Source organism: Limanda limanda, chromosome 9 (assembly GCF_963576545.1).
Source record: "Limanda limanda chromosome 9, fLimLim1.1, whole genome shotgun sequence".
NCBI lineage: Eukaryota > Metazoa > Chordata > Actinopteri > Pleuronectiformes > Pleuronectidae > Limanda > Limanda limanda.
The window spans coordinates 8011518-8038030 of NC_083644.1; the positions used below are offsets into that span (position 1 = coordinate 8011518).

The window sequence follows — 26513 nt, forward strand, 5'->3', positions numbered from 1 at the left end:
AGAGAAAGAGAGACCACCCAGGATATTTCTCCCCATCTCACCAGAGGAGACCGGTCGTCCTCTCCTCTCCTCCCCGGACATGTGGTGCACTGGGCAGCAGCAGCAGTTGTAGAAGCAGCAGCTCTGTGGTGGAGGTGGTGGTGGTGGTGGTGGTGGTGCTGGTGGTGCAGCCTCGGCGCGTCCTCCGGGTGCCTCCTTTTGTCTTTTAACTCCTCATCTGTGTCCGTCGGTAATGAGCTTGCTGGGGGCCTACAAGAAAAAGACCAATTACGATGGCTATGAATCTTTGCAGTTGGTCGATAGCGCCGGGGAGAGCTTCAGTGTCGGCAGCGGCGCAGGAGGAGGAGGAGGAGGAGGCGGCGGAGGAGGAGGAGGAGGCGGCAGCGGCGTACTCGGAGGCTCCATAGCGGCCACACTTGGACCGAAGGCGGGCCCGCTGAGAGAGGAGGACTGCAGCACCATGGACAGCTCAGGTAAGAGTCTCTGATTGAGAAGCTGATGCAGGTCTGTGTGGAGACTCTACTCTGGGGTTGTGTTTCTGCAGAGGGTTGACGTTAACGAAAGTGTTCAACCATGCTATCCCCTGTGGAGCTACCAGCCGGGATCCCACCTAAAATCCAACTACTATTGGCCACTTACATATTAAGATATGTCCCATGTGATTGGCTATGTGCAAAATTGCTGTTATAATATGAGGGAAACCAAAATCTAATGCACACGACAGAGTTAATCCTGTAAATCGTTTATTTGTTATGTTATAAAGTGTTGGAGATGCAAAGCAAACGTTGCACAATGTACAATAAAGGCATTATTTTCTATTCATACCATAAATTGTACATAACGCATTAAGTGCTCAGAGATCTTTGACATTAATTTAGTATATTTTGAAAGTCATACATATATTTCAGATAAAATTCACATGGTAATGTATGCAGCAATACTCTTTTGTCCATAATATGGAAACGTTTACACAAATTGTTCCAAATGTTTTACACATTTTAAAAGGTTTATTAAATTTATTAACAACATGAAAAGCCCTATTAACTTTCCGATATATGACTTAAATATGAATTAATATCCACAATTATATTAGCGCGAGTTTTAGTCTAACCTGCCGTGAATAATGGATTCATAGTCTAATTAAAAACACAATCTTTAGCTATATATCATTGCTTTTTATCATTGATCTAATGACAAATCCTTGACATGCTCTGTTGGATCCAGTCACAACAACTGCAGGTGAGGCTTGTGCCCTGTGTTCACCTCGCTGCAGTGCTCTTTGGAGTCAGCCGGCCTCCAGGGGACCGACGTTTGTGTGAAACAAAAGGAGGAGGAGGGTGGGAGGGTGGGAGGGTCAGCTGAAGGGAAGGAGGGTTGGGGTTTGGGGATGGCGGTGGAGAAGGGGGCGGGGTCCAGTGTCAGATGTCTCTAGGATGCTGCCTTTTGATGTATGCGTGTGTGGCTGTTTCTCCCCATCCGTATGTGACATCCATCTGTCCCATTCACAAAAACCCCGGTTTGAGAGGGTAAAGGTTGGCACTCTAGAAGGAAGGAGACGCATTCAAAGAAACTATTGATCTCTCTGGCAAAGCCGAGAGCCAGTGCTGTGCCGAGTGCTGCTAATGTACCGCTCTCAGTTTCTGTGAGAGGCCGGCCGCTCTGCAGCTTCATTACCTGACAGAGCTCTGTATCACAGCCTGTATCAGAGCCTCCCCCTGCATGGGTTCTGTATATTTGCAGGGTTGTTTTGTCACAGTAGCCGATTCACCAGGCTGCACACTCCCACTTCCATCTGGTTACCGACACAGAGGCCCGTCGATCAGGGAAACGAGCAGGAAGATTCACACAGAGATAAAAACATAGAATGGAGATGAACAAAGGATGTTAAAGAGGCGTAGAAGTATATTTACATGAGGAACATATAGAACAGGAAACATTACAAGAAAGATAAAAGCAGATGGACACAGTAGACGCAGTTGATCTTTGGACAATAAGATTGAAATAAACTCATGTTCGAGAAGTTTACGGACATTAATTATGTTGAATACATGAACTGTAGTATTCTTAAAGAATTATGTTAGTGCGGTAGAAGTCAGATATTTAACATTTTTACTGTTATTTCTGACCAAACAAAGATTAGGTCTAACACAAGAAAAACCAGCGGACGCTAACATCAGTTTTTAAAACGATGACTCTGAGAGGTCAAAAGTTTTATAAGCAACATTTCTCAAATCTCCTCTGATTTATTGTGAGTTATTTGACAATCTTGAATTGTCTGCTGTAAAACAAACATTAAAGGGGCCTTGCATATAATATACAGGCCCTGACCTGACCTGACTCCAGTGTTACATGTTTTCAATATTTCATTCGTTGCCAAAGTTCAACAACAACACAAATTTACGACCTGAATAACAGAACTGTCATCAGATATTCATGAGCTTGTTCGGACACTGAAGGTTCAGGACGGCACTTATCTCAAGGAGAGCTGATATATTGATGCACAGGATTTAAATATTAGAGCATGATTCAAGCTGTGTCGATGGATATTTAGGGAGAAATATCTGGGGCTGTAGGAAGAAACCAACATCTCTGGACATAACTAGAACCATCTTTCTCTCTCCTACGCCTCCCTCTGTCTGTCTCTCCCTCTGTTTCCACTGGGTGCTTGCATATAAGATGGACGACGCATCTTTACTTCGTACAAAAATTGTACAAAAATTAGGCCAAAACTGCAAGATACCGGCTCCGCCATCTTGCAGTTTTGGCGCCGCAGTGATTATAGCCAATCTTGTTCTACCTAAAATGCTAGAAACCGTCTTAGACCTGTTAATTTGGCCATGTCCCGTTGACTAACAAGGAGGAGACAACGTTAATGTCCAATAATGCAACCAGCCACCAGGGGACAATCAAGATCATATGGCTTCACTTATCAGGAGCTGTCAAATCATCCATCTTCAATCACAGTCTGTGATGTTGTTATATAGTCTATGGTTGACTCTGTTAAAGTGGAGGCGGTGGTCCTGGTCCTGTTCTAGGGGAACAGCTCTCTCTCTCTCTTTCTCTCTCCCTCTCTTTTCTGATAACTTTGAATTACTTATTTTCTGTCATCATCGCCGCTGCCGCTCTACCTGTGCAGGTATGGAACATGATTGGCGGATCCAGGCCGAGCTCACATAAGCTCTTGATTTCAAGGCAGAGCAGGATGTAGGCTTTTTGTTAAAACATCCTGTCATGCTCCCTGACAGAGAAAGCTGCATAGTAATGAAGTTAAAAATAGACGGAACCTTACTGGTGAAGTCACAGCGTTAGGCAAGAGGATCATGCTCACTGTGTTGAAGGAACAGTTTGATGTTTGGGGAATATGCTCCCTTGATTTCTTGCAAACACTTTCCCATCTGCATCTTTTGAAGCTACCACCAAATATTTCCCAAGCTGTTTCTTTAAATAAAGTATGACTAACACGTATATGACAGCGGCCCTGTGTGTCAGCTATGTGTAGAGCCAGAGAGAGAGAGAGTGACTGGTCAGAACAGAAGAGTGTGGATATCCAACTGAGCCCAGTGGGACACGTCATGACCTGAAACTATGTTCGGGTTCAGGTCTTGCTTGTAATCAGTGGAAAACATCAGATGTTGTTCAGGCTCTGAAGCAAAATACAGAACACCTGTTGGGTTTGGGTCAATCTCAGTTAGTTTACTTCCTGGGATGGGACGGATTCGAATTGAGGTCTGAGCCACACTCAGAAAATTCACTTCAGGAAGCAGAGGATAATTTATTTGCAGTGCAGTTTCTTAGGATTTAAAAACTAGTCCTATACTATTCAACTCAGATGTCAATGATAACGGATGCCTTAATTATTTTATTGGTCCTTTTATGCCGTTAGTGTTAACATTGTATGCCATTCATTTCAGAATGAATGAATGACCTTAGGCTTGTGAAGCCCTTTCAGATCTGAATAGATAAACCAAAAGTGCAAAATACCCGTTAATGAATAAGAACTCTAACTTCTACCTTAAACTACCATGAGAGGACTTTCACGTTTCACTTTTATTAAGCTTGAAGACTCAAAAGAGACAAATTTAAAGGTTCAGTGTGTAGAATTTAGTGACATCTAGTGGTGAAGTTCCATGTTGCACCTAAACACCCATTGCCTCTGTGGATATGTGCAGCTTGAGCTTAACGAGCAGGAACTTTATCCCTCAAGTTGAAAAAATAAATCCCTGTCACGAATGTCAAACTTCTGCAGTCAGAGATGAAAAGTCTAAATTTGGAAATTAGCTAGGATGACACATGGCGGAGGAGGATGGAGGAGAAGAGGCATCAAGAATAGGAAAGTTTGGCTTTTGATGATGGGGAGGAAAACACAGAAAACTTCACCTCAACAGAGTTTCTGTCTAGACACACTTCATCTGAGACACTGTGTGTAATGGCTTTGTAAATACGTGTTTAATCATGAGAGTCTTCTGCTCTAAATTCAATTTTTAACTCTAAAAGAGAATAGGAGTTACGAGAATAATGGAAGCGGAACTGGAAGAGGAACTGGAAGAGGAAAGAGAAAAGCTAATTTAAGAATAACAACTAACCTAAGTGTGACTGTTTCAGGTCTACACAGAATCAAACATTGTGCCCCACTGGCATAAAGCGAAAAAGGCTTCTTATTGTCTATTAGTTGTTCCTCTTCGTGGCAATAACATCCCACAATCTGCAGCCAACCACCACTAATGATACTGTTTCAACTCACCCTGATGTGCTCAACTTCACCTCTGCGAGCATTGGCCAGATACAGATGGAAGTCCAATGTATGGACTCGATCAGGAGTCGTTCAAGGTTCTTGCAGAGTCACAAAGAGAAAACTTTTTATGAGATTGTTGGTGATTTGGAGTAGCTCCCTTTCAACTTGTTCTCCTGAATTTCTTCCATTAGGGGTAAATTGCATCGTGCATTCAGGGGTTACCAGCAGAGAGGGTTGATAGTGACTGCGGCATGAGAGAAGATGAAGAGGAGGCACAGAGATCTTCCTCTAGCTGGACCTCATCACCTTTACCTGTGTCCCAGCTATAAATCAAGTTTTAATATAACATCATTATTCCAGTTTTGGCTTTAATGCAACACATGAACTACTCGCTCCTTATTTCTTTATTGTTTCCCATTTTGCACCAAATCCTCGACTACTTGTTATACATATGTACATAGACACAGACCCTGGACGTCTGAATGACTCATTTGGAAACAAATTAAAACCCAGCCTGAGTCAGAGGCTGTTCCCAAGGAAAGGTGAAACTTTTTGGGACCTTACCCTCAAGGTCCCCTCTTTTAGAACCATCGATTCAGAGAGTTGATTCACAAAGTTTGTGATGATTGTGTCGGTGGGTGGTCTCCTGTGACCAAGAGTCAGACTCTGTCCATTCAAAGAACACCAGTGGGTGCTGATAGTGGCACAGACACACAGCCCCCAAATGGTGTGCGTTTTATTGTGTGTCTTATCTCTTTAGAGCTTGTGCAAGTATTGTCTAACGCAGTTGAAATGTGTCATCTGATTTCTGATTGGCTGATGTCATTCCCCAGAAATGGACGCCAATTCTGGCGGCGGACTGCTGGACATGGTGAAGGGAGGAGCGGGGAAGTTCTTCAGCAACTTCAAGGACAACCTGAAGGACACGCTGAAGGACACCTCCACCAAGGTCATGCATCAGGTCGCCACGTAAGTGAATCTGATATTCCCACCTGCACTGTAGCAATGTGTTTTTAGTGTTTTACTCAACGTTGACCATGCTCATCAAATGCCATGACATCATTGGTTTGAATGGTATTTTTCTTTTTACAAAAGAATAAGAGGTTGAATATTTCCACAATTTGTTTTGGATGTCTCAGTGGTGTCAACTCAAACTCTAGACAAACTCTGGTCCCCTTTTCTTTAGCTGTACAAGCTGTGGCCCATGAGTACTTCCCCTAGGCCGGGGCAGTGCATGTACGAGCTTACCATAGACTGTATATGGAGCTCACACAGATTGTAGCCCGGGGCAGGAATCATACAGCTTGTGGCCCGGGGCAGGCTTCTGTGTAGTCTGAAACATTTCACTGGTAATGTGCTTGCACAAGTTTGAAAATATGTAAAGGTCCAAGAGATCCACAAATGTCCAGTTCCCACAGCTCTGGGACAGGATGAGCATGGCTGGGGTGGGTTGCTCTTTTATATCAAACATACTGTGTGTCGACAATGGCCAGTTTGGATTCTCAGCAAATAAAGATGAAATTATGAAGTTCCTTGAGGTTGAAGACCAGACTCCCACAATGAGACTGTAGTTATGAGCCAAATCTATATATCAAACACACTGACAGCCAGCATAATGCTACTACTACTGAAAAACATATTTATCTTGCAAAATCAAGCACATTTAAAAACATGGATGATAGAATAGATTAAATGAAGTGAAGACATACATCTGAAAAGCTTTGACTGTTGTAATTGCACACTCCAGATTCCTGTAGTAAGAATAACAGTGATTTATTATATATTATAATAAAAAAAATCATTATAATAATATTTAATTATCATTGTTTTAATGTCATCTAATTGCATGAATGTATATTTATTATACATTTGTCTGACAAATGTTGAAGTGATGGTTACACTGTTGTTTCTGTTGTTGAATCTAAAGTAAGTCAGTGACAGATTTAGAAGGAGGCAGCAGAGTCTGGCACAGCTCGGTCGGCCCAGTGTGTTTGTGCACAGGCATCTGCACAGGGCAGCACAAAGGGGCCTCTGTGCTGTCAGGAACACACACACACACACACACACACACACACACACACACACACACACACACACACACACACACACACACACACACACACACACACACACACACACACACACACACACACACATACACACACACACACATAGACACACACACACACGCACACACGCACACGCACACACGCACACGCACACACACACACACACACACACACACACACACACACACACACACACACACACACACACACACACACACAGACAGCTCCTCTCACTATTGACTAAGCAAATTTGATGGCGATTATTCCTCTCTCGTGTCTCCTCTCCTCTGCTGCTGGACCAACTCCCACTCTTCTGTTGTTCCCTTGTGCTTTCTGCCACCTCTCCCCTCCCCTCTCTCGTCTCCTCTCCTCTTGTCACCTCTCCTCTCCTCTCCTCCTTGTCTCCTCTCCTCTCGTCTCCTCTCGTCTCCTCTCGTCTCCTCTCGTCTCCTCTCCTCTCCGTCCATCGCACCTCTCCTTGCTGAATTATTCATGGCGGTTCATTGTGCCAAATGGCCAGTGCACTGCTGATACAGAGGGATTCATTTCATCAGGGCCTTGTGTGTGTTTGTGTGGACGAAGTATGTATGTGTTGGAGTGGGTGGTTGGGATAATGGGGTGGTGGGAGGCAGGCTACTGTACTGACTGGCAGGAAACCTCAGAAAAGGAAGTTAACTACAATAGTGCACCACATTTTAGTGCACTCCAGGTGTCATCAGTAACTCTCCTCTGGTTTGTTGTTGTACAGCATTCTCTCGCTTTATTTAGAGACGACAGACGGAACAGTTTCCAGAACAAGATGTTGTACGTTCTGGTTTATAGTCCTTATAAATTAATCAGCTTCTTTGTGAATGGAGCTCTACAACTCACTATCTAGTACGTTGGATCTACAGAGCAGTTCCAGCACGACGATAGGATTATATCGATGTAGAATTATAATCCTGTGTAATGAGCCTCAGTGGGTAGTCTGTGTAGAATCTGTTCATGAAACTTCATTTGAGAGACATAATAAAAGGGGGTGGAAGGCGTCTGGTGTTCATAGCACTTAATTATGGCGTCCCTGCTCTTAGTTTACACCTCAGCGGTTTGTCATATTTATCTTGTGCAAATGAGCAACCAACTGTAAACAAACAATCTGCTTCCTGTTTACACCAGCACACGTATGACCAGTGTACGCCAGCAGTCATTAGCTCCACCGAGGAGGAACGTGTTCACATCAGCATTTGTTTGTTTGCTTATTTGTTAGTTTGCAGATTCTCATTTATGATCAGGAATCGTTTAGACTTTCTTTGGGAGACAAGGCGACCTTTCTCTGATGGATCTTGATGAAAAATCAGGCTTGTGAAGGGGACTGATATTTATGAGTGTGTCCATTTTGGTCTCGATGCAAACGTATATCAGATTTAGTGAATGTAGATGTGGTTTCATGTGGAAGGACTGATGGATTTTTGGTTTGATATTGGTTTTCAGCCGGTTGCTATGGACAGAGATGACTTCTGATATATCCAAATGAAAACACTGTTGTGTGTATGCTGCCTTATCAGTTTTGATTCAGTGTCATCAACCTTGAAGCTGTTGTCAGCAGGAAATCGTATTGTTCACTATCAGATTGTCTCTAGAGTTACACAGTTGGCAGTTTGGATGTTTTCCATCAGCTTCAGGTTGTGTTTTGGTCATTTCTTATTTAACTAGGCAGTTTCATACTTGTGTATCGGCTAAAAGTGTTGAATGTCTTCATAAGAAATTCACACAAACGTGCCTGATTTATGGTCAGAGCCCTGCGAGGTGTTAACCACGTCTCAATTTGATTGCTTCCTCTCTGCTTCAGTCTCATCTATATTCGAGGCGAAGGGCCGTTGCTGAATTATTGAACGCAGCCTGTTTGTTTATTTGTTAGTTTACCTGACTGAAGAGGGAAACCAATCAGGAAACAGGACTCACCAGTGTGTTCGCCTGGCTGTGAGCGGTGGAGTCTGGATGGCTGATGTGGTGAAAGGCATCGTGTCCTTGGTCTCTAACCAGACTGCCCCCCCCACCACCACCACCTCTGATCCCCCCCATCCTGTCAGACACACATTCATCTCTGTCTGTCTCCCTCCTTTTTCCTTTGTATGTGGATTAATACAATCCAGAATAAACAAGTCACAAATCGACTGTTTTGGCCTAAAGTGAAAAGGTAAATTAAAGGATTGTGGAGAGAAGCATGCAGGGAATGTGAAGAGCCCAAATTTAATATCTATCGGGATCTAATCCACTTACACTGTGTGAGTGTGTGTGTGTGTGTGTGTGTGTGTGTGTGTGTGTGTGTGTGTGTGTGTGTGTGTGTTTGTGTGTTTGTGTGTTTGGTGTGTGGAGGCTCAGTTAGAGCACCTCTCATCTGATGTAATCTGGCCTAAATTGCCTTTTGTGCCCCTGATGTTTACTTTGAGTATGAAAACATAAACATCAAGCAGCGTGGTGCTGAAGCCTGTGGATAACTGCGTAGTGTACGTATGTGTGTGTGCGTGTGTATGTTTGATTGTGTGTGTGTGTGTGTGTGTGCACAGTTATGCAGCAAGCTAAACACACTTTCTGTAAAAGTTGAATATATCCATTGTCTTTTGAGGTGTAATGTAATTGTGAAACTTTGAAATAATTGAGATACATCAAAGAAGTTAAATAAATAGTTGCACTCAGATGCACAACAACAACACCAGAATGTTTAGCTGAAATCAATTGCTGGTGACAAACGTCTCAACCTTCTAATCTGACATACGACATAAATCTCTCTGTGTTAAGAAGGAAAACACAATTGTATTTTGCACACATTTCTGGCTCGATTAAAATGGCTGAAATGATCTTACTTCTGAATGTTGATGGTTTTAAAAGCAGATATTGTATTTTAAATTTGAATATAAGATTGTAATCTTCATTAAAAAAATTCTCTTTTGAGTGTAAAAAGCATTTGTTGACTGATTTACACAAATGTAAATAAAGGTGAAAAACTGCCACAGAGGTAGATTTTCTCTCCTTGTCTCTTTCCCCTTATACCTCGGTCCTTGCACCACACCTTCAGCTCATTTTAATTGGCTGCAGCTCAATCCTCCAGATGTCAGGGAGGCTGCTTATTTGTATACTGCGAGGCTATTGGCCGTGAACATGTAAACCTGACACCTGACCTGCTTCTCTCCTCTAATAGCTCAGTGTCTATTTCAGGAGGCGGCAGGTAAATCAGTGATTTACACAAAGCACGTCCGATATCTCCAGACATATACTTTCTAATATCTCAAAATGGTTCTTTAAAACATGCTTTGAAATGATCTTGCGAACCATAAAAATAACATGTTAGCTGTGTTATATCAAGGAAGCTTCAGTAAACCACCCAGATTTGAGTATTTCTGAAATGCATTAAAAATTGGATTAAAATAGAAACCTGATCTATGGTCCAACCACTTCATTATGGAGGCATCAGGAGGGAGGAGTTATGGTGGGTGAATGAAGTCACCTCCTTTCACACTAATGGATTTAACTCAGTTTGGCAGTTTTCGCTTTTTCAAGGCTGCGTTCAGCATTATGACAAATAAAGTTTCTAAACATTGAAGAAGCACATTATCTACAATTACATTTACATGAATTCTGGTCTTATTTATATTTAGGTTTGTGAACCCGGACCCTAAGAAGCTCTTAACCTGCTCTCACTCGACAGCAGGCTAATAGTGTAGCTCTGCATTACACAACCAGCTCAAGGATTAGCCTGCAGTGTGTCAGGGGCAACGCCAGCGCTCCTTAACCACACAGAGATTACTGGCTGAGATCAGCGCCGCTCGGAGCATTTTCACAGTTGGTAACAAGTCAACTCAATTTGATGCACATTAGCCGACTAATGTAGATTGCATGATAAGCTGCAGCACAGTGGGTAGCCGAGCCATTTGTGTTATTGGGTGGAAACAAATTTTAGAGGGAGAGAGCAAACCTCGCAGTCAAGTTGCACCAAATTTCACACAAAAATATATATATCTGTATCTTGAAATGTTGAAGAAGGTGAAAGATAATTTCCTGGAGTCTGCGCCAAAATGTTATTTCTTCTCTTGTGTCCCATCTTCCCAGCAAGATCTGTGGAAATCTGTTTGTTAGTTTTTGCGTAATCTTGCTGAAAATCAAACAATCGTACGGTTGAAAACAGAACGTCCTTGGTGGAGATACCAATTCTTCAAATCAACTGTCTGCTTGTGAATCTGCAGCTCATCGAAATAAATCCCACTCCTCACTCCCTCCCCAACCTGCAGCTGCCCTGTAGTGCTTCATAAACACTGTTTTCCATATCCTTCAGTGGGCGACTTGTTAGCACGCGTGCACTGCAGCCGCTCCCAGAAAACAGTCCATCTGGAGGAGCATGCGTCTGGTAATGAAAGGCGACGCCGCTCAAGCGAAGGATTCACATATGGTCGTTCTTTTGATCCTGCTGCAGCTCGGCAAGCCTGAAAGAACCTGACATGCCCACAGACTCACATGTGGAGGCTTCTGCTCTGAAGCCTGTTGAGGAATCGCAAAACATGCAGCCTGATGCACTGAGGTGCAGAGATGGTTCAACTCTCTGGAGGCTGGACGTTCATTTATTAATCTTATTTAAAATAGAGTAGTATGAAAATAGGATGCACAAAAATAATGGTTAATACAATCGTACTCTTGGGGAAATTGTTGTTGTTTTTCTTTGTACATGTGATATTATTTATCTGCTATAGTCTAACTGCATGAAACAAGTTGGTGAAATTCATCTTTCAATGGTTTGTTTCTCTCTCTCTCCCCCAGGTACACTAAAGGGGAGCTGGACATTGCCTACATCACATCACGCATCATAGGTAACACATGTGTTTGTTGCTGATGTGTGAGATGTGTGTGAAGTTTCACTCTAACAATGTGACAAGACTTGTAATATTTTATAAGTTTATTCTGGTTTACAACATCCAAGGACACTGAGACAACTTGTTTTATATAAACACGTAGATGAGAAAGTTAAAAAGTGATTTGTATCTCTTAATGTCAGATGAATCTAAAGCTGCTTCAGACAGGCACTGAAGTTCTGGACTTTTTTCCTGAAATCTTCCAGAGTGGCATTATGTGAGAACTAAAATGTCCGAGTCAGTTGCTCCGGACATTTTTTTGAACTTCTTCTAGCCCCCAGGTAAAATTTCTGGAAAATATCAGAGTGAGCCAATATGAGAAAAGAGCAGGAAAAGAAGAAGAAGAAGAAGAAACAGAAATCGAGAGTTTTTCTCTAGAAAATGCCAGTGTGGATGTGCAAAAACACTATTATACGTCCTAGCCCTTAAATGCAAACCCATCCGCTGGTTATCGTCCTAGTTCGTCTTGAGACATTTTTCTTTTTCCTGTGATCTTGCTGTGTTCTTCATATGTGAAAGACAAACTCCAGAAAAAGTCCAGACCCAGTTCCCCCTGACATTTTCCAGTCATGTCTGAAAACGGCTTCAGGCGGTGCTGACATGTTCTCACACAAACACAAACACAGATGTCTGCTCCTCCATCTTTCCCGCTGTTCTTCTCGCATCATCAAATCACTAACAGCATTGCACAGAGTGAGGAGCAGCAGTTTGTCCTTTAGAGGACCAAGTCAGCTGTACATTTGTCCCCCGAGGGCGTGTGTCCCATCATGCTTTGTGTGGTGCAGGCACTGATAGTCATGCTTCACTGTTGACCCACACTGTGCGCCACATATTTCCGTTTTAAATTCACCTATTTGCTGATCTGTAGTCAGAATTGTTAAAGTATCTCATCCAGCTTCTGAAATATAATGTATTTTTCCTGCAGTAATGACATATCCAGCGGAGTCCGTCCAGATCGGCTATCAGAACCACGTGGAGGACATACGCTCCTTCCTCGACAGTCGCCATGCCGACCACTACACTGTTTTCAACCTATCGCAGCGCAACTACCGCGGCGCCAAATTCTCCAACAGGGTGAGTGTGACACTGGCTCAGATGAAGTCTTTACAGCTTTATTAGTTAGTTCTTAGTTGCCAGAGGTTGTTGGATTATTTAAACACCAGAGTGAGATTTGGAAACTTATTTACAACTCACTGGCAACTTTTGCTACATGTGATTTTAAACTGCCAAAGCCTTGAAGCAAAGTCAGCCCTCAACAATATCCTTCCATTGAATATTTAATGTGGGTGAAGCTGGAGGGATGTTTGCGTTTTCTGGTTTCTGAAGCTCTGAGTCAGCATTCACATAAAATCAGTTTTTTTTATTGTTGCTAGATTTATTTTATTCGTTAATCTACAGGTGATGGAAGACACCAGTTGGTCAGTGTAGTTATCACGTTATTCTCAGCAGTAAATTCTCATTAAAAGAGAAAATCTAATATAAAAGTCAGAAAAGTTCTACCTACTAATTCCAATGATCTAAATCATTGCAACAACATTCATAGCCAATTACCCTTTATGCTAGTTAGTCTTCAGAGAATTACAGAGAATTTTATTTTGAAAAGTGAAATAGCATACATGCAAAAAATGAAAAAAAAAATAAAAGCAGTTCAATAAATCATTCAAATGTATTTACCAGCCAGAAACTTGAACAGTACTTAAACACATTCAGTTTTGAAAATCATTGACTAGTAAATCTTCATTGCAGATAAACCAGGTAGGATGAATGGTTTTGCGGCGTGACTTTGCACCAAAGCCTGTTTTTTTCAAAAAGCTTTACACACAACAACTCACTAATGACAAGGAATAATCCTGAAGTAGCTCCGGGGCATCAACACAGACTGAGAGAAGGCAGGATAATTGTAATGCTCCATTTATTCATTCTGTCTCTATGACTGTGGGACATGTGCATTAGGAGCCGCAGCATGTGACCCCAGTATCATCTCCTCATGCACTCATGCACAGCTGGATTCAGATCCGTGTGCAGGCGCGCGTGTGTGTAGATGTGAAGATTGCCACCGTTCAGACACTGAGGAGTCAAGCTGTGGAGTGAACATGGCTGAGTTGGCCTCCTGTCCGCCCGTTGGAACTCACTTTATCTCCTACAGATGACTCATCGTGACAACTGTTGTGTTGCTGCAGTGCTGTTGCTATAACCTGCACCTCCTCCCTCCTCGCCTCCGAACTCTTCTTCTGCTTCCACATGGTTCTCCTCCCTCCTTCTTCTTTGCTCTATCTCTTTTCCCTTCTGCACCATCTCCTCTCCAGGTCTCCGAGTGTAATTGGCCGTCCCGCCAGGCTCCCAGCCTCCACAACCTGTTTGCTGTTTGTAAGAACATGCACAACTGGCTCAAGCAGAATCCCAAGAACGTGTGTGTCATCACCTGCTCGGTAAGAAAACAACCCCCCCCGTCAGGTTCAATTAAATATTCACTGATAGTCCGGATTATATTTAAAAATGTAGAGTTGCTTTTGAAATCCTTTTTTTTTTTGTATGGATGCATTTCTACGTTCTCTCAACATTCTGTAGAGTTTTAATTCTCCTGTGACCCATTTTTGAGTCTCTGCATAGTTTTGGAATTATGCCTCCACCGGACAAACTGAAATGTCCTCCCAGTCCCCCGGTGTCCCGTTCAACACATATTTCAGTGACTCACTTTGTCACCAGCCCGGGTTTAATTGTCAGCTCGACTGTTTGAGAGACAATTTTAGAACAAACAGAACATGATGATTGTACTGTGACAGTTTAAAATTAGAGTAGATGCTTATTAGTCATTTAATCAAATCATCACCATGTTTTTCATCCAATTAAAGCCAAAACAAAACCAGCAAGGTTTTTCGCCAGACTGCTACGACTGGTTGGAAATCCTCTAACGAGGCCTCATGCAATTAACTATCTGACAAAAGCTTTATAATTTTAGAGGTTTGGTAAAACATCTAGAACGTCTGTTATATAATTTGTGGACTTGTGTTCTCAAATTATCCAAAATGTTTCCAGCGATGTTCAAACCCAACATATGACTTTTCATTCTGGTCGCCTGTAATTGTGTCATTAACTTTGCCCGTCTCTGCTATTGGCAATGGTGGTGAAGACCACAACTCCCATGATCCCATTGCTGCTTCATAATGTCAAACTAGGTCTTTTGTTATTGTTTTGATTGAAAGACCCCTAGTGGCCAAAATAATGTATTGTACATTCCCTGCCCCCCAAAAAGTTTTGCATGGCAGAGATCAGTTTAGGAAAGAAAAACAAAACGTTTCTTTTTATAAAACACTTTTTCTCCATCTCGGCCGACGCACTTTAACATCGACATTGTCAGGAAAGTCGATCCCAGCTAAACTTGCCCCCTAAATACTTTGCTCTAGAAATGTTTCTCCCTGAATCCACCACTGAGACTTTGTTGTGATTCAGCGACAGCTCTGTACGGTGCAGGCTGTGGCCAAGTGGCTGTGGTTTGGCTGTTGCTTGGCAAACGGCTCCATCTTGCGTAATCCTCCACAGACAGTTCCTTTCTGAAAAAAAGGAAAAAACTTTCACAAGAATGTTTTTGTCTCCCTGCAACCTGAAATGACCTCGGGTGTGAGTCAGTGCTCGGAGGCTTCATCCAAACATGTTCGCTCTTGATGCGACACCAGGATGTCAATTTAACATGTTAACATTCATGCCAGAAGACACCAGTCTATTTATACTCACAAGTTTATCCGTTTTGATCTGTTTCTCCAGGACGGTCGGGCTCTTTCGGGCGTTCTGATCTGTGCCATGTTCTGCTTCTGCCACCTCTTCAACAACCCGGTTCCTGCCATGCAGCTGCTCAGCGCCAAGAGGCCGGGATCGGGCCTCTGGCCTTCGCATCGCAGGTTCGCATCCTCCGACATGAGCGAGAGAAAAAAGAGGGCAAGTGAAAGAAAGAAGGAAAGAAAGAAAGAAAGAAAAGAGGGAGAGTTTGCCTTTCACATGAGGGTAGTAAGAGATTGATAGAGTCAGACGTGTTCACAACAACCAGCCTGTATCACCAAATGCTTTTGCATCTCGCATCTTTCCAAGTTGACATCTTTGTCTGCATCTTCTAGTTTTATGAGACCAGATATATTTGAATTCTTTAATTTTTTAAATTTAGATTAAAGCTGCTGTTATTATGCTAGTTAATAAATTAATCAACTGTGTTAAGTATATTAGAAAATAGTTTTCAGGTATATTGCTCCTTACTGAAATTTGAATACTTTTCAGTGTCCAAGAAAAAAACATTGATTGAATTTGATTAGAGAAACACATTCAAATCCTCAGTGTATTCCATCGTTTTACATAATTGTTTTTCTAAGCATTTTGCAGAATGAAACAAAAGCTGGTGAAGGTGAAATAAATAAAACACAAAACAAGCCGAACAGTCTCTGAAGGCAAAATAACTCAAACTCTAGACACAGAGACTAAGAGCACAGGGACTGAATACATGAGGAGCAGGAGCAGAGTGAGAGAGGAACTAAAGAGAGAGACTGAAGCAGAAAATGAAGAACTCAAAGTGCAAACAAAGAAGAATCCAAATCTACAAAACAAGAGTCCAAACACAAGGACATACCGAGTCCAAGAATCGAAACAAATCCAAAAAGCGTATCCAAAAGGTCGGAACACAAGACGTTCAACCAGAGAGAATCATGACAACCCATTCAGAGGACGATGCACATTTTAGATTATGGAGAAGCAGCAGAATTTAAGACCACGGGCAGCAAATCAAAATACACGTAGTAGTCAAACAGTGTAGCCGACAGTCATCCGTTTCCTCATTGTGAGCATGAACCTCAGCCCGCGGAGCCCAGATACCCTGGAGGTCGGACATTTGTTTACCCTTTCAGCCAGTAGCTGTAGTATTTAAATGCTAATGAAGGAATCTTAGCGTGAGTCAGAGTCTCAGTGGAAGTTCACGGAGAGTTTATGGAAATCGCAGCAAATAATTAGATTCTGGACGGAGCTCAAAGTCCCTGAAATCCGTTTGGCTGCACTCGGGATGTTTCAACTCTTTCATAGCTGCTCAGTATTTGTTGTTGCTGGCTTGACACAGCGTCAGGTGCAGGAGACTGTAATGAGCTCCCAGTACGTATATATATATATATATATAACATTGGCCAGTTTGTGAGGGGCGATGATGACGAAGCAGATTCTTTCCTGTCCCTGTCCACGTGCAGGTACATAGGTTATGTGTGCAGCATGGTGTCGGAGAAGCCCAGTCTGCCTCACTCCAAGCCGCTGCTGATCAAGGGCCTCACCATGAGTCCGGTGCCGTGCTTCAACAAGCAGCGCAGCGGCTGCCGGCCCTTCTGTGACGTCCTCATCGGAGAGACCAAGATCTTCACCACCTCTCAGGAGTATGAGAGGATGAGGTAGGGACCGGATGCTCAGCGTAAAGCACTAGATCGTGTATAATAATCCTAATATGAATAACAAATTATTCTCTTGTTCTGTCCATTCATATTTAACACGTTTTTTCTCACTAATTCTTAATAACCACCACGTTTGTTCTCCCCTCACTTACCCACAATCCTCCATTTCTCGTCCTTCCACTCCCATGCTTCCTCACAGAGAGCACAGGATCCAAGAAGGGAAGGTGGTGTTCCCTCTGGGCGTAAGTGTGCAAGGAGACGTCGTGGTTTCTATCTACCACATGAGGTCGACCATTGGAGGACGTCTACAGGCCAAGGTACACATTTATTCTTTTTTATTTTGAATTTATCATTTTTTAAATCATATTTCTCCATGTCTAGCGATCCTCAGAAATGATCCTGCGAGTCTTGCAGGGCTTGAGACCCCCAGTCTTCCTCACTGAGCTCTCACTAAACTTTATTTGTCCTTCTCTTATCAGACGTCCAACACCCAAATCTGTCAGATCCAGTTCCACACTGGCTTCATCGCTCCTGGAACCACCGTGTTACAGTTTAACAAGTAAGAACATTTCTTCTGTTTAATCACTAGTACTAACACTGCAGAAAAAAACAAACATCTCTTTTTAATGATTCTTAACATGTATTATATATTTTAGAACAACAGTTCCAGTCCCTTTTTATACATTTCCTTTCACGATGCACCTTATCTCTCCCCTCAGGCCCGACCTGGATGCATGTGACTCTCCAGAGAAGTATCCCCAGCTGTTCCATGTGATCCTGGATGTGGAGGTTGAGGGGGTGGACAAGCAAAAAGACCTGACCCCCCCGTGGGAGCAGTTCCCCTGTAAAGACCTGAACCCCAACGTGCTTTTCTCCTGCCACCAGGAACACCAGGACGCGCTGGCTATCGCTGGTACTGTGGCCACGCATGTTTAATCCATAGAATAGTGATGGTTGAGGTTGGAAGATTTGTACACGCGTATATATATATTTATATATATAGACATAGACAAACTAATGTGACTCTCATTTTTGTTCCTACAAGATGAGATGGAGGGCTTGGATCTGGAGGGTAAGAGAGTAGAGGAGGCCACAGATCTGTTAGAGAAACTGTTCAGGACATTAATTAACCAGGGGCTTGGTTTTAATTCAATTGCATTATTAAGGCATTTAATTGAAATAATGATAATTCTTTTCTTGGTTGATTCCATTCGTGATCTGCACTGATTGAATTGAAACCAAGCCCTTACTCGTGATGCAGTGATATGTCATTTTGGTAGAAAATGTTATTTGTGCCGCTCTGGCACGACGACTCCTGGGACCTGAATAAATTACAACAGTAGTCAAATTAGAAAACGTGTCCTACAAGCAGACACATGTATTCATCCACATATCAAATCAAATGTTTTTGATAAATATTTTTGGATGCGGAGAACTGGGAAAGCGACTCTCAGACATAAAGGAAGACAAAACATCTGTCCTACCAAAGTGAAATATTGCTCTGAATTAGCTCTGTTAGCCGTTTTCTCCCCCCTTTTTTTTCGCTGATAGCTTTATTTATATTTTATAGTTTCCTGTAAATGAAGAATATTTATGTTGTTGTTGACAATTTCTCCTCCAATTAGCTAAAAGCAGCTCCGGCCCCACTGGCAGACAGCAGAGTGTGCAGCTCTCAGTCTGAGGAGAGTAGTTGGTGCTTGTAGCAGTGATGCCTTTTATATTCTACTTCCCTCTTCTCCCTTTTCCTCTGGCTCTGTATCTACCCCCCCGGACCATTCATTCCCCTGTGTCTCCTCCTCACGTCTCCGTCTCCTTCTGTCTCCTCGTCCTGCAGAGCCGAGCCGCCCCCCCGGGGGTCCAGAGGGTCGGGGCCACGGCGAGGAGAGTGAGCCCTCCGACGACGAGATGCTGTCTCTCTCCAGCCAGCGCAGCAACGCCAGCGCGGCCCCCCAGAGACCTGACCTCCCAGCCCATATGTCTGCAGCTCCTGTGAGTGAAGAAGTGGATCTCCTCGGCCTGGACGGGGACGAGATGAACCGGCCGGCCTGTCCTTCGTCTCAGCCTCCGTCTGCCGCGGCCACCGACCTCCTGGGGGACTTGTTCGGGGGTCCGCCTCAGCCAAGCAGCGGCGCTTCATCCGCCCAGTCCACTCCACAGAGAGTTGTCCCCAACACCGCCTCGCCATGTCACTCTCCTGCACCAGGTGACTGGCTACGCTCGATTTAAACACACAGTGTAATATTGTAAAATAAACTTTACTCGTCGGATACATATTTAGAGTTTCCATACATTTTTAAAGATGGATTTAGTTAATTAAGCGTTAAAGTCCATTTTTGAGTTTATCAATAAATTATCGTTAGAACATCTTAACCAAAAATCCAATTCTACAGCTTATTCCTGGTGCTACGTTCATCATCTCATGATAAAATGGATTTTAAGATTATTTGGTCGAACTGTCAGTTAATATTAAGGTATAATTATCAAAATAATATATAATCTACAGAGTAAATTAATAAAGTTTGGAACATATTTGCTTCTTTTAAATCCTTATATAAGATTTTGAGGACAAATATAACATAATTGTTGTGAAATATAATCGTGAGGCAGTAAAAGGTGAGGAATTGTTTGTTTGTTTTGACATGTGGGCAATAAGAAAGGATTATTTAAAGATATATTACAAGTTCAGAGGTACATGCAATGCAAAAGAATAACTTTTTAGATAATCTGCCATCATCCTGTTTTCCGGAAATGAGAACGTTTGTGACTTTGCTTCCCCCTCAGCGTTCGATCCCTTCGGGGCGGGTCCGATGCCGAAGCCTCAGGACGTGATGGGCTCGTTCCTCGGACCAGGTAACGTGGGGGGGCCGGACCCCTTCCTGCATGCTGCTCGCTCTCCGTCTCCCACCCTGCAGCCCACAGGCCTGGGTAAGGGCTCTGTAGTAGAGACATAAAGAGAGTCTGCCTCAAATCTGGGTAAGACGTGTTCCTACAGAGTCGGCAACGTGCACTGGGATTAATGGAATCCAAACCTGGCTGTCTTTGTCCATTTGATTTTTGTTTTTTGATTTATGTTTAGATTTTTTCAGTTTTTAGTCTTTGCTCTATGTTTTGCTTACTCTACAAGAGATGGCCTCCTTTTAATTTCTGCTGCATGTTTGATTATGAGTTTGTATGATGTATAATGTGCATTTGCAGCACCTGTAATTGTTACCGACTAGAGTCAGTCCCCATCATTAATCTTAATTTATAAACTTAAAGCCAATTTTTAATCTTCAACTAGGACAGGACAACTCTTCTTTTTTAGATTTAGACTTCTCTTTATATATTTAACACCTTTTTCTAGTGAGTGAGGTGTGTCACTAGCCGGACGTTGTCATACTCATAATTCTAGTCAGAATATGAGTCTGATACTGCTCCATTGGGCTGTGATTATGGGGCGTGTTTCAACCACACCAGGAAAAAAAATGCCTCTTCTCTCAATTGGATAGACCTACAACCAATCAGAGCAACAAAGTATGTGACGTATGTTTAGCGACGCATAGTTGTTGTCAACAGAACTCAACTGCACGCAAGCTGGAAGAATTAGAAGAAGAAGATGAAGAGCGATTTTTGCCGGTGTTGTAAAAAGAATTTAAGGATACACGGAGAACTTACAGACTGAATGGCAGCATCTACACATCTCAGCTCTCCAGCGGCAGGCATGTTTGTGGAAAACAAAGTCAACCCAAGCGCTGTTTGATGACGTAGTTGATTACGTAACTGCTGATCGCATATCTATGGTTGATCATCTGTCCATCATCGTATAAAGCCCGCCCTGACAATGTGATTGGTCCGAACAGCTTCACTTCGGAGCATAATTTCTCCCCAATGGAGCGACTCCAGACCGAACTTCCCGACCGAAAATGTTGTGGGCGGGGCTAAGTTCGTCTGGCACCCAGGCTAGTGTGTCACAGTTTCGAGAATCAACACCTGGATCCCTTTAGACTGGCTCCCTAACAACGTCTCCCCTGAGACTGAAACCTGTTATTGTTTTCTCTGGCTGTGCGGGTGTATGTCGCTCATTCACCGTGTGTGTGTGTGTGTGTGACAAACCTGTGTGTGCTTGATTAGGTCGGAGCTCCCCCGTTCCGCCCGCCAACCCGACCGTCAACATTCAGCAGCAAAACGCCAAGGGAGGCTGGGACTGGAACCGACCGGCCACCACCACCACAGGTGCTCGGACCACACAGACGCACAGAGACACACAAACACATCTGCAGCACTGACTGTTCAATCATTTAATCTGGGAAATCTGATCAATCTAATTGTGGTTTGTTCTATGCATCCTTACCCTCTGTGTGTTCATGCAGGAGGAGGCTTCAGTGTGGGCAGTTGCTCAGCTACCACCAGCCCCACAGGCTCCGTGAACAACACCCCCACCCACCAGACAAAGCCGAGCTCCCTGGACCCGTTCGCTGACATAGGAAACCTCGGGGGAAGCCTCGGAGGTCAGTCGCTGGAGCGTTTCCAACATCTCTGTCTCTTTTGCCAATGTCAACCTGATCTAATCCACATGTTCTTTACCATCAGGAGGTTCTGGCTTCTCCAGCAAACCCACCACCCCGACTGGAACCACCCCCTCTTTCCCTCCCATGGGCTCGCCATCACGGCCTCCTCCGTCTCCCCAGCACGCCGGAGGGTGGCAGGCTCAAGCAGGAGCCGGGTTCCCCTCCTGGCAGCCGGGTGGTGCTGCAGGCGGCGGAGGGTGGCCTGCTCAAGGACAGGGGACCCCCCCGCAGCCAAAGCCCAGCCCCAGCCACGCCCCCATGCCTCACACGTCGCCTCAGAACCGACCCAACTACAACGTCAGCTTCTCTCCGATGGGAGGAGGCTCGCCCAGCGCGGCGGTGAAAGCACAGGCGGCCATGGGTGAGGACACGTTTCACTGTCGCCTGCAGTTTGTTAAATCTTTGTAATGGAGCAATATTTGACATAAATTGCAGTAATTCTTGAATTGATGGATTGTGTTGTTACTGAGTTTGAGTGTTCATGCAAAACAAATCTATGGAGTTTTGTCTACAGCGCGATGAATGAATTCAAATGGACATATTTCAGTGCTCATGCTGGATCATATCAGATTTAAAATGTTGTGCAGTTTGTCCTAGAATACAAAAAATGTCTCAAGATTAAATAAAAAAGCATTTCATATAACTTCATTACTGAATATTCTGATTCAGATTTAAAAAAAACACACATTTCCCAGTTATCCATCATAGAGTTATTGCATTTAGAGGTTTTAAGAAAATTATTTAAAGAAAAATAAGTACAAATATGTATTTAGAGAAAGCAGTGAGTGGATTGTAATTTGTGTGTAACTGTATTTGTTAATATATTTTATAATTGTTGTATATTTTTACCAGAATCACATCTTAAAGATCTTAAAGCAAATTTCTTCACATTAGATTGCATCTACGAGGGATGATGAGTTGCTGAGTAACTAAACAATGTTTTCTCTCTTTCGGTTTTATTTCTTTATTTCCTCTTCCAGGTTCCAAGCCCAAGGTCTTAAACGCCAACTTTGACGACCTCCTGTCCGGTCAAGGCTTCGCAGGAGCCAAAGAGAAGAAAGGTCCCAGGACCATTGCAGAGATGAGGAAGGAGGAAATGGCCAAAGAGATGGACCCAGAGAAAATAAAGGCAGGGGCCTCAGAGTATCATCTGAAAATAGACTCAATAATGATTAGTTTGTTTGTCCTTTAATTGGTCACATAACTCTAACATCAGTACATCTGGGTAGAATTAGAGTTTGTTAGAAACAATTCAAAGAAAGTAGGATATTGTTCTCAAAAACCTCTTGGCTGTTGAGGCCCGTCGGTTTAATCCAGAATTAATTAGGCGGCCGAAGTAGGTCTTCCTCTAATTACTCCTCGAAAACCATTTCACCGGAGCCAAACTGACATGAAAGCGTTTCTTCTAGTAATTGCTCCAATTCCGGTCATCGGCAGCTAATGGCTTCCCCCCTCTCGCCCTCTCCTGTCTGTGACCCAGATTCTGGACTGGATCGAGGGGAAGGAGCGCAACATCCGGGCTCTTCTGTCCACCATGCACACCGTGCTGTGGGAGGGGGAGACCCGCTGGAAGCCCATGGGCATGGCCGACCTGGTCACTCCGGAGCAGGTGAAGAAGGTCTACCGCAAGGCAGTGCTGGTCGTCCACCCAGACAAGGTGAGAGAGACATGAACACGACGTACAATCCAAATATCTCACAGCTCATCGGCTGAAAACTTGACTTAAAGAAGTTTAAATCACTATTTGTAGACATGAAGCTCTCTACACAACAAACAACACGGGTCAATGCCCAGCTTGTCTCTGATACATCTCCATCTTAGTCCTTCCATCATCCTGAGAACTATGTTCATGATTGAAAGCGGAATAAAATATCTCAATACAATAACCTGCGTTAGGATAACTCACATTTTGAGAGCCAGCATATTGTCCATCTATTTATACCTGCTAAGGAATAATAAGCTGATAATACGTCATATTCACAGCTTGTTTTTGCTGCCTCCAAGTGGCTAAAATCTGTCATCATAAGTAACATCACCACAACTGTCAGCAAATGTTGACTCGGCATTTGCTGAATCCTGATTGGTGCAATAATTTCCCAAAACAAGCCACTGGCCTGTGAACAGATTCCACAGAGTCCAATGGGAAAAAGCTTCAGCAGAATAATGTGTGTTCATGTCGGATCCAGTTCAAGGAATCTTTATTATTCCAGCAGTCACAACATCCAGTCATATCCGTTATAACAATAAACACATCGACAAATGAATAAAACTGCACAACGGGTAATTTGAAAGGTTGATGGCACCAGGCGTAAATTATATTATTTTATCTTGGCAAACAGAACCAGACAGAACCAGACAGAAGTAGACAGAACCAGACAGAAGTAGGTAGCAGAATGTGACTAGAACCGTCCCAGATTGTTTGAGCCCTCTTTAAAATCTTGACCTTGAATGAAATGTAGGGTCACACCATCACGTTGACAAAACCCTGCAGCAAAATTTGGTTGATGTTTTAGGGGTAAATGAGCCGCACCCGTACAAAAAGAGAAAGTATTCAACAGATTCTATAACACAAGAATAGAAATGAAATGTTTCTTACAGTCAGAAATCAGAAAAAAAAATTTCCAGGGCCTTAAACTACATCTCACTAAAGCTTTCAGACATGCACTGAACTCTCCTGACATTCGGTGGAGGGACTGGATGTGAGGAGAGTTTCTCCAGACTGCCCCCTGGTGGGAACTCGGGGGAAAAATGAAAAAACATAAGAATACAAATATCTCAAAAGGAAGTAGAAGACACTGATGAAGATCTCAAGAGAGTTTTTTGGGGAGAAGAGCCAATGCTGGTGTTGACATGCTGAAAACAAAAACCTGTGATGCAGAATTTAACACTGAGTCCTGCTGGTTTTTGTGTTGCTGTGAACATGTCTGAGAGGAGAATCTCAACAGACCTACACTGAACCGCATGTTTCAGCTTTGATATTTCTGCACATGATCCAATCTGTTCTCTCAGCGTCTCTGTTGAACATCCAGGTGTTTTGCCTGAAGCCGAACAGACGGCTGGAATCGCTCATTTCAATAAGGGAAACATATTCTAATTGTGACGTTTCTCCTCTTCTTCCCTCACAGGCAACGGGACAACCGTACGAACAATACGCCAAGATGATTTTCATGGAACTAAATGACGCCTGGTCAGAATTTGACAGCCAAGGACAAAAAGCTCTCTACTGAGTGAACAGAGGAGGGAAACGATCGAGCAGGAGAAGGATTCATCTCATCCTTAAAAAAATAAGTCCACATACGACAGCCACACCCTGCAACATCTGCCTTTATACCCGTGCTTCAACCCGTACTTCTGTTCTTACCACACAAACCTGCAGAGGAGCCAAGTGGATCTGCAGAGATAACAGAGCCACTAGTGCTCGGACCAGCTGTGCAACTGGACAAATGACCCCCCCCCCCTTTCCGCCCTGTATCTCCTATGTACCTACCTACTGTTTGTATGTGGTGCAACAGTGTCCTTCCTCAGTGTCCAGTGTCCTTAGCCCAGAACCAAACCACCGATCAAAGCAGAGTCACCGGGACGGCTTGAACAACACAGCGATGTCCGATTCTAAGGAGACGGAGACGAAAACCAAGATGAAGGAAACGCTAGATAAGAGAAAAACTCATCAAGGACGGAACTGAACATTCATTTCACAGACCAGGGCAACTGTAACCAACAACAGGCTTTTACCCCCTTTTTTTCCCATTTGCGTGACAGTTGGAACCATGATCAGTTCTGTTGAATCAAATCCAGTCTCTCATGAAACTGAATGTTCCTACAAATGAGACAGAAGTGAAGCCAAATGTGTTTTCCATCCGAAATAAGGTGTTTGGAGGAAGGAAATAACAATAATCTCTAATGTATGAAGCGTTACGGGCGTCAGAAGGAATTAAAGCAACGGGATAATTAAAAAATTATTAACACTAAGTTAAATAAAACGTGCTTTTTCTTAACAGTAAGACAGAAAGCTGCAGACATTTCAGTTCCGGGAGAGACGCTCGTCACGGCGGCGTCTGATGTCATCGAGCCTCGCGTGTTTCTGTGTTTGCAGGGAAGTGGGGATTGTATGTTTTAGGATGAGCACATGTACAGTTCCTCACGTGAAGCACCTCGAGGCCTCGTGCATATACTCGCTCGTACGGTAACGCATTTCTGCAAAAGGGAGCTCGGTGAAAGCACAAACTGACGACGGGGAAGCCACTGTTATTTATTTATTAGCTCATTCTGCTCATCTCCATGTCGTTGTTGTCGGTCCGAGGAAGAGTTCCGGGGCAGTTAAGTTGGAGTCACACTGGTAACCCATTGACTACATAACAGGTTTTGCGTTTATAGTCTTTTAATGTCTGCAATATCTTTTTCAATGCGTAAAAACACTACAACACTTTCTGTCGCCCTCACAAACTCAACACAAATGACCTGTTTGCTAATTCTCTCAATGGATCATGTGTAAATTGTGTTTACTGACTGACTATGAGATATTCTTTTATTTATTTTTGTTTAGATATGAGATACATTTCTGTCGCAGCACTGGCACTTAATAACGCAGATATCATTTCATATCAGCCGTCGGTAAGAGCACAATTATCAGCGTCTTTCTGTAGAACTTAATTCTCTGTGTGATGATGTCATCCTGTCTTTTTGTCCATGTCACTGGGAAACTTTCCCGTGACTGGATTGGTGCCATTTTACAAATATGTAAAAAAACAAAAAGGTGCATTTATTTATTAGCAATGGAGCAAATATAATTTAATATGTTAAGGGTTTAAGGTATTTAAAGGAATCTATATCCACATTCATCATTGTGTTCCTGATGGAGCTTTGCTGTGAAATCC

The 26513-nt window shown here is 43.2% G+C and overlaps 1 protein-coding gene across 1 annotated transcript; it reads left to right on the plus strand.

The window, feature by feature from the left end:
- Positions 1-232: 232 nt before the first annotated feature.
- On the plus strand, positions 233-24866 carry dnajc6 (DnaJ (Hsp40) homolog, subfamily C, member 6). Its single transcript, XM_061078754.1, has 18 exons — positions 233-473; positions 5566-5701; positions 11590-11639; positions 12607-12755; positions 13988-14110; positions 15444-15577; positions 16898-17092; positions 17292-17409; positions 17572-17651; positions 17812-18005; positions 18927-19295; positions 19874-20017; positions 21203-21304; positions 21442-21579; positions 21662-22000; positions 22620-22768; positions 23120-23296; positions 24765-24866. The coding sequence occupies exons 1-18, from the start codon at positions 233-235 to the stop codon at positions 24864-24866; spliced, it is 2940 nt and encodes a 979-aa protein (XP_060934737.1).
- Positions 24867-26513: the final 1647 nt, after the last annotated feature.

Excerpts from the sequence above, each read along its gene's own strand:
- dnajc6 (XM_061078754.1), top strand. The coding sequence starts at position 233 with ATGAGCTTGCTGGGGGCCTACAAGAAAAAGACCAATTACGATGGCTAT. Across the intron at positions 12,756-13,987 it reads GCGCCAAATTCTCCAACAGG|GTCTCCGAGTGTAATTGGCC; the intron begins GTGAGTGTGACA and ends TCTCCTCTCCAG. Across the intron at positions 18,006-18,926 it reads GGACGCGCTGGCTATCGCTG|AGCCGAGCCGCCCCCCCGGG; the intron begins GTACTGTGGCCA and ends CTCGTCCTGCAG.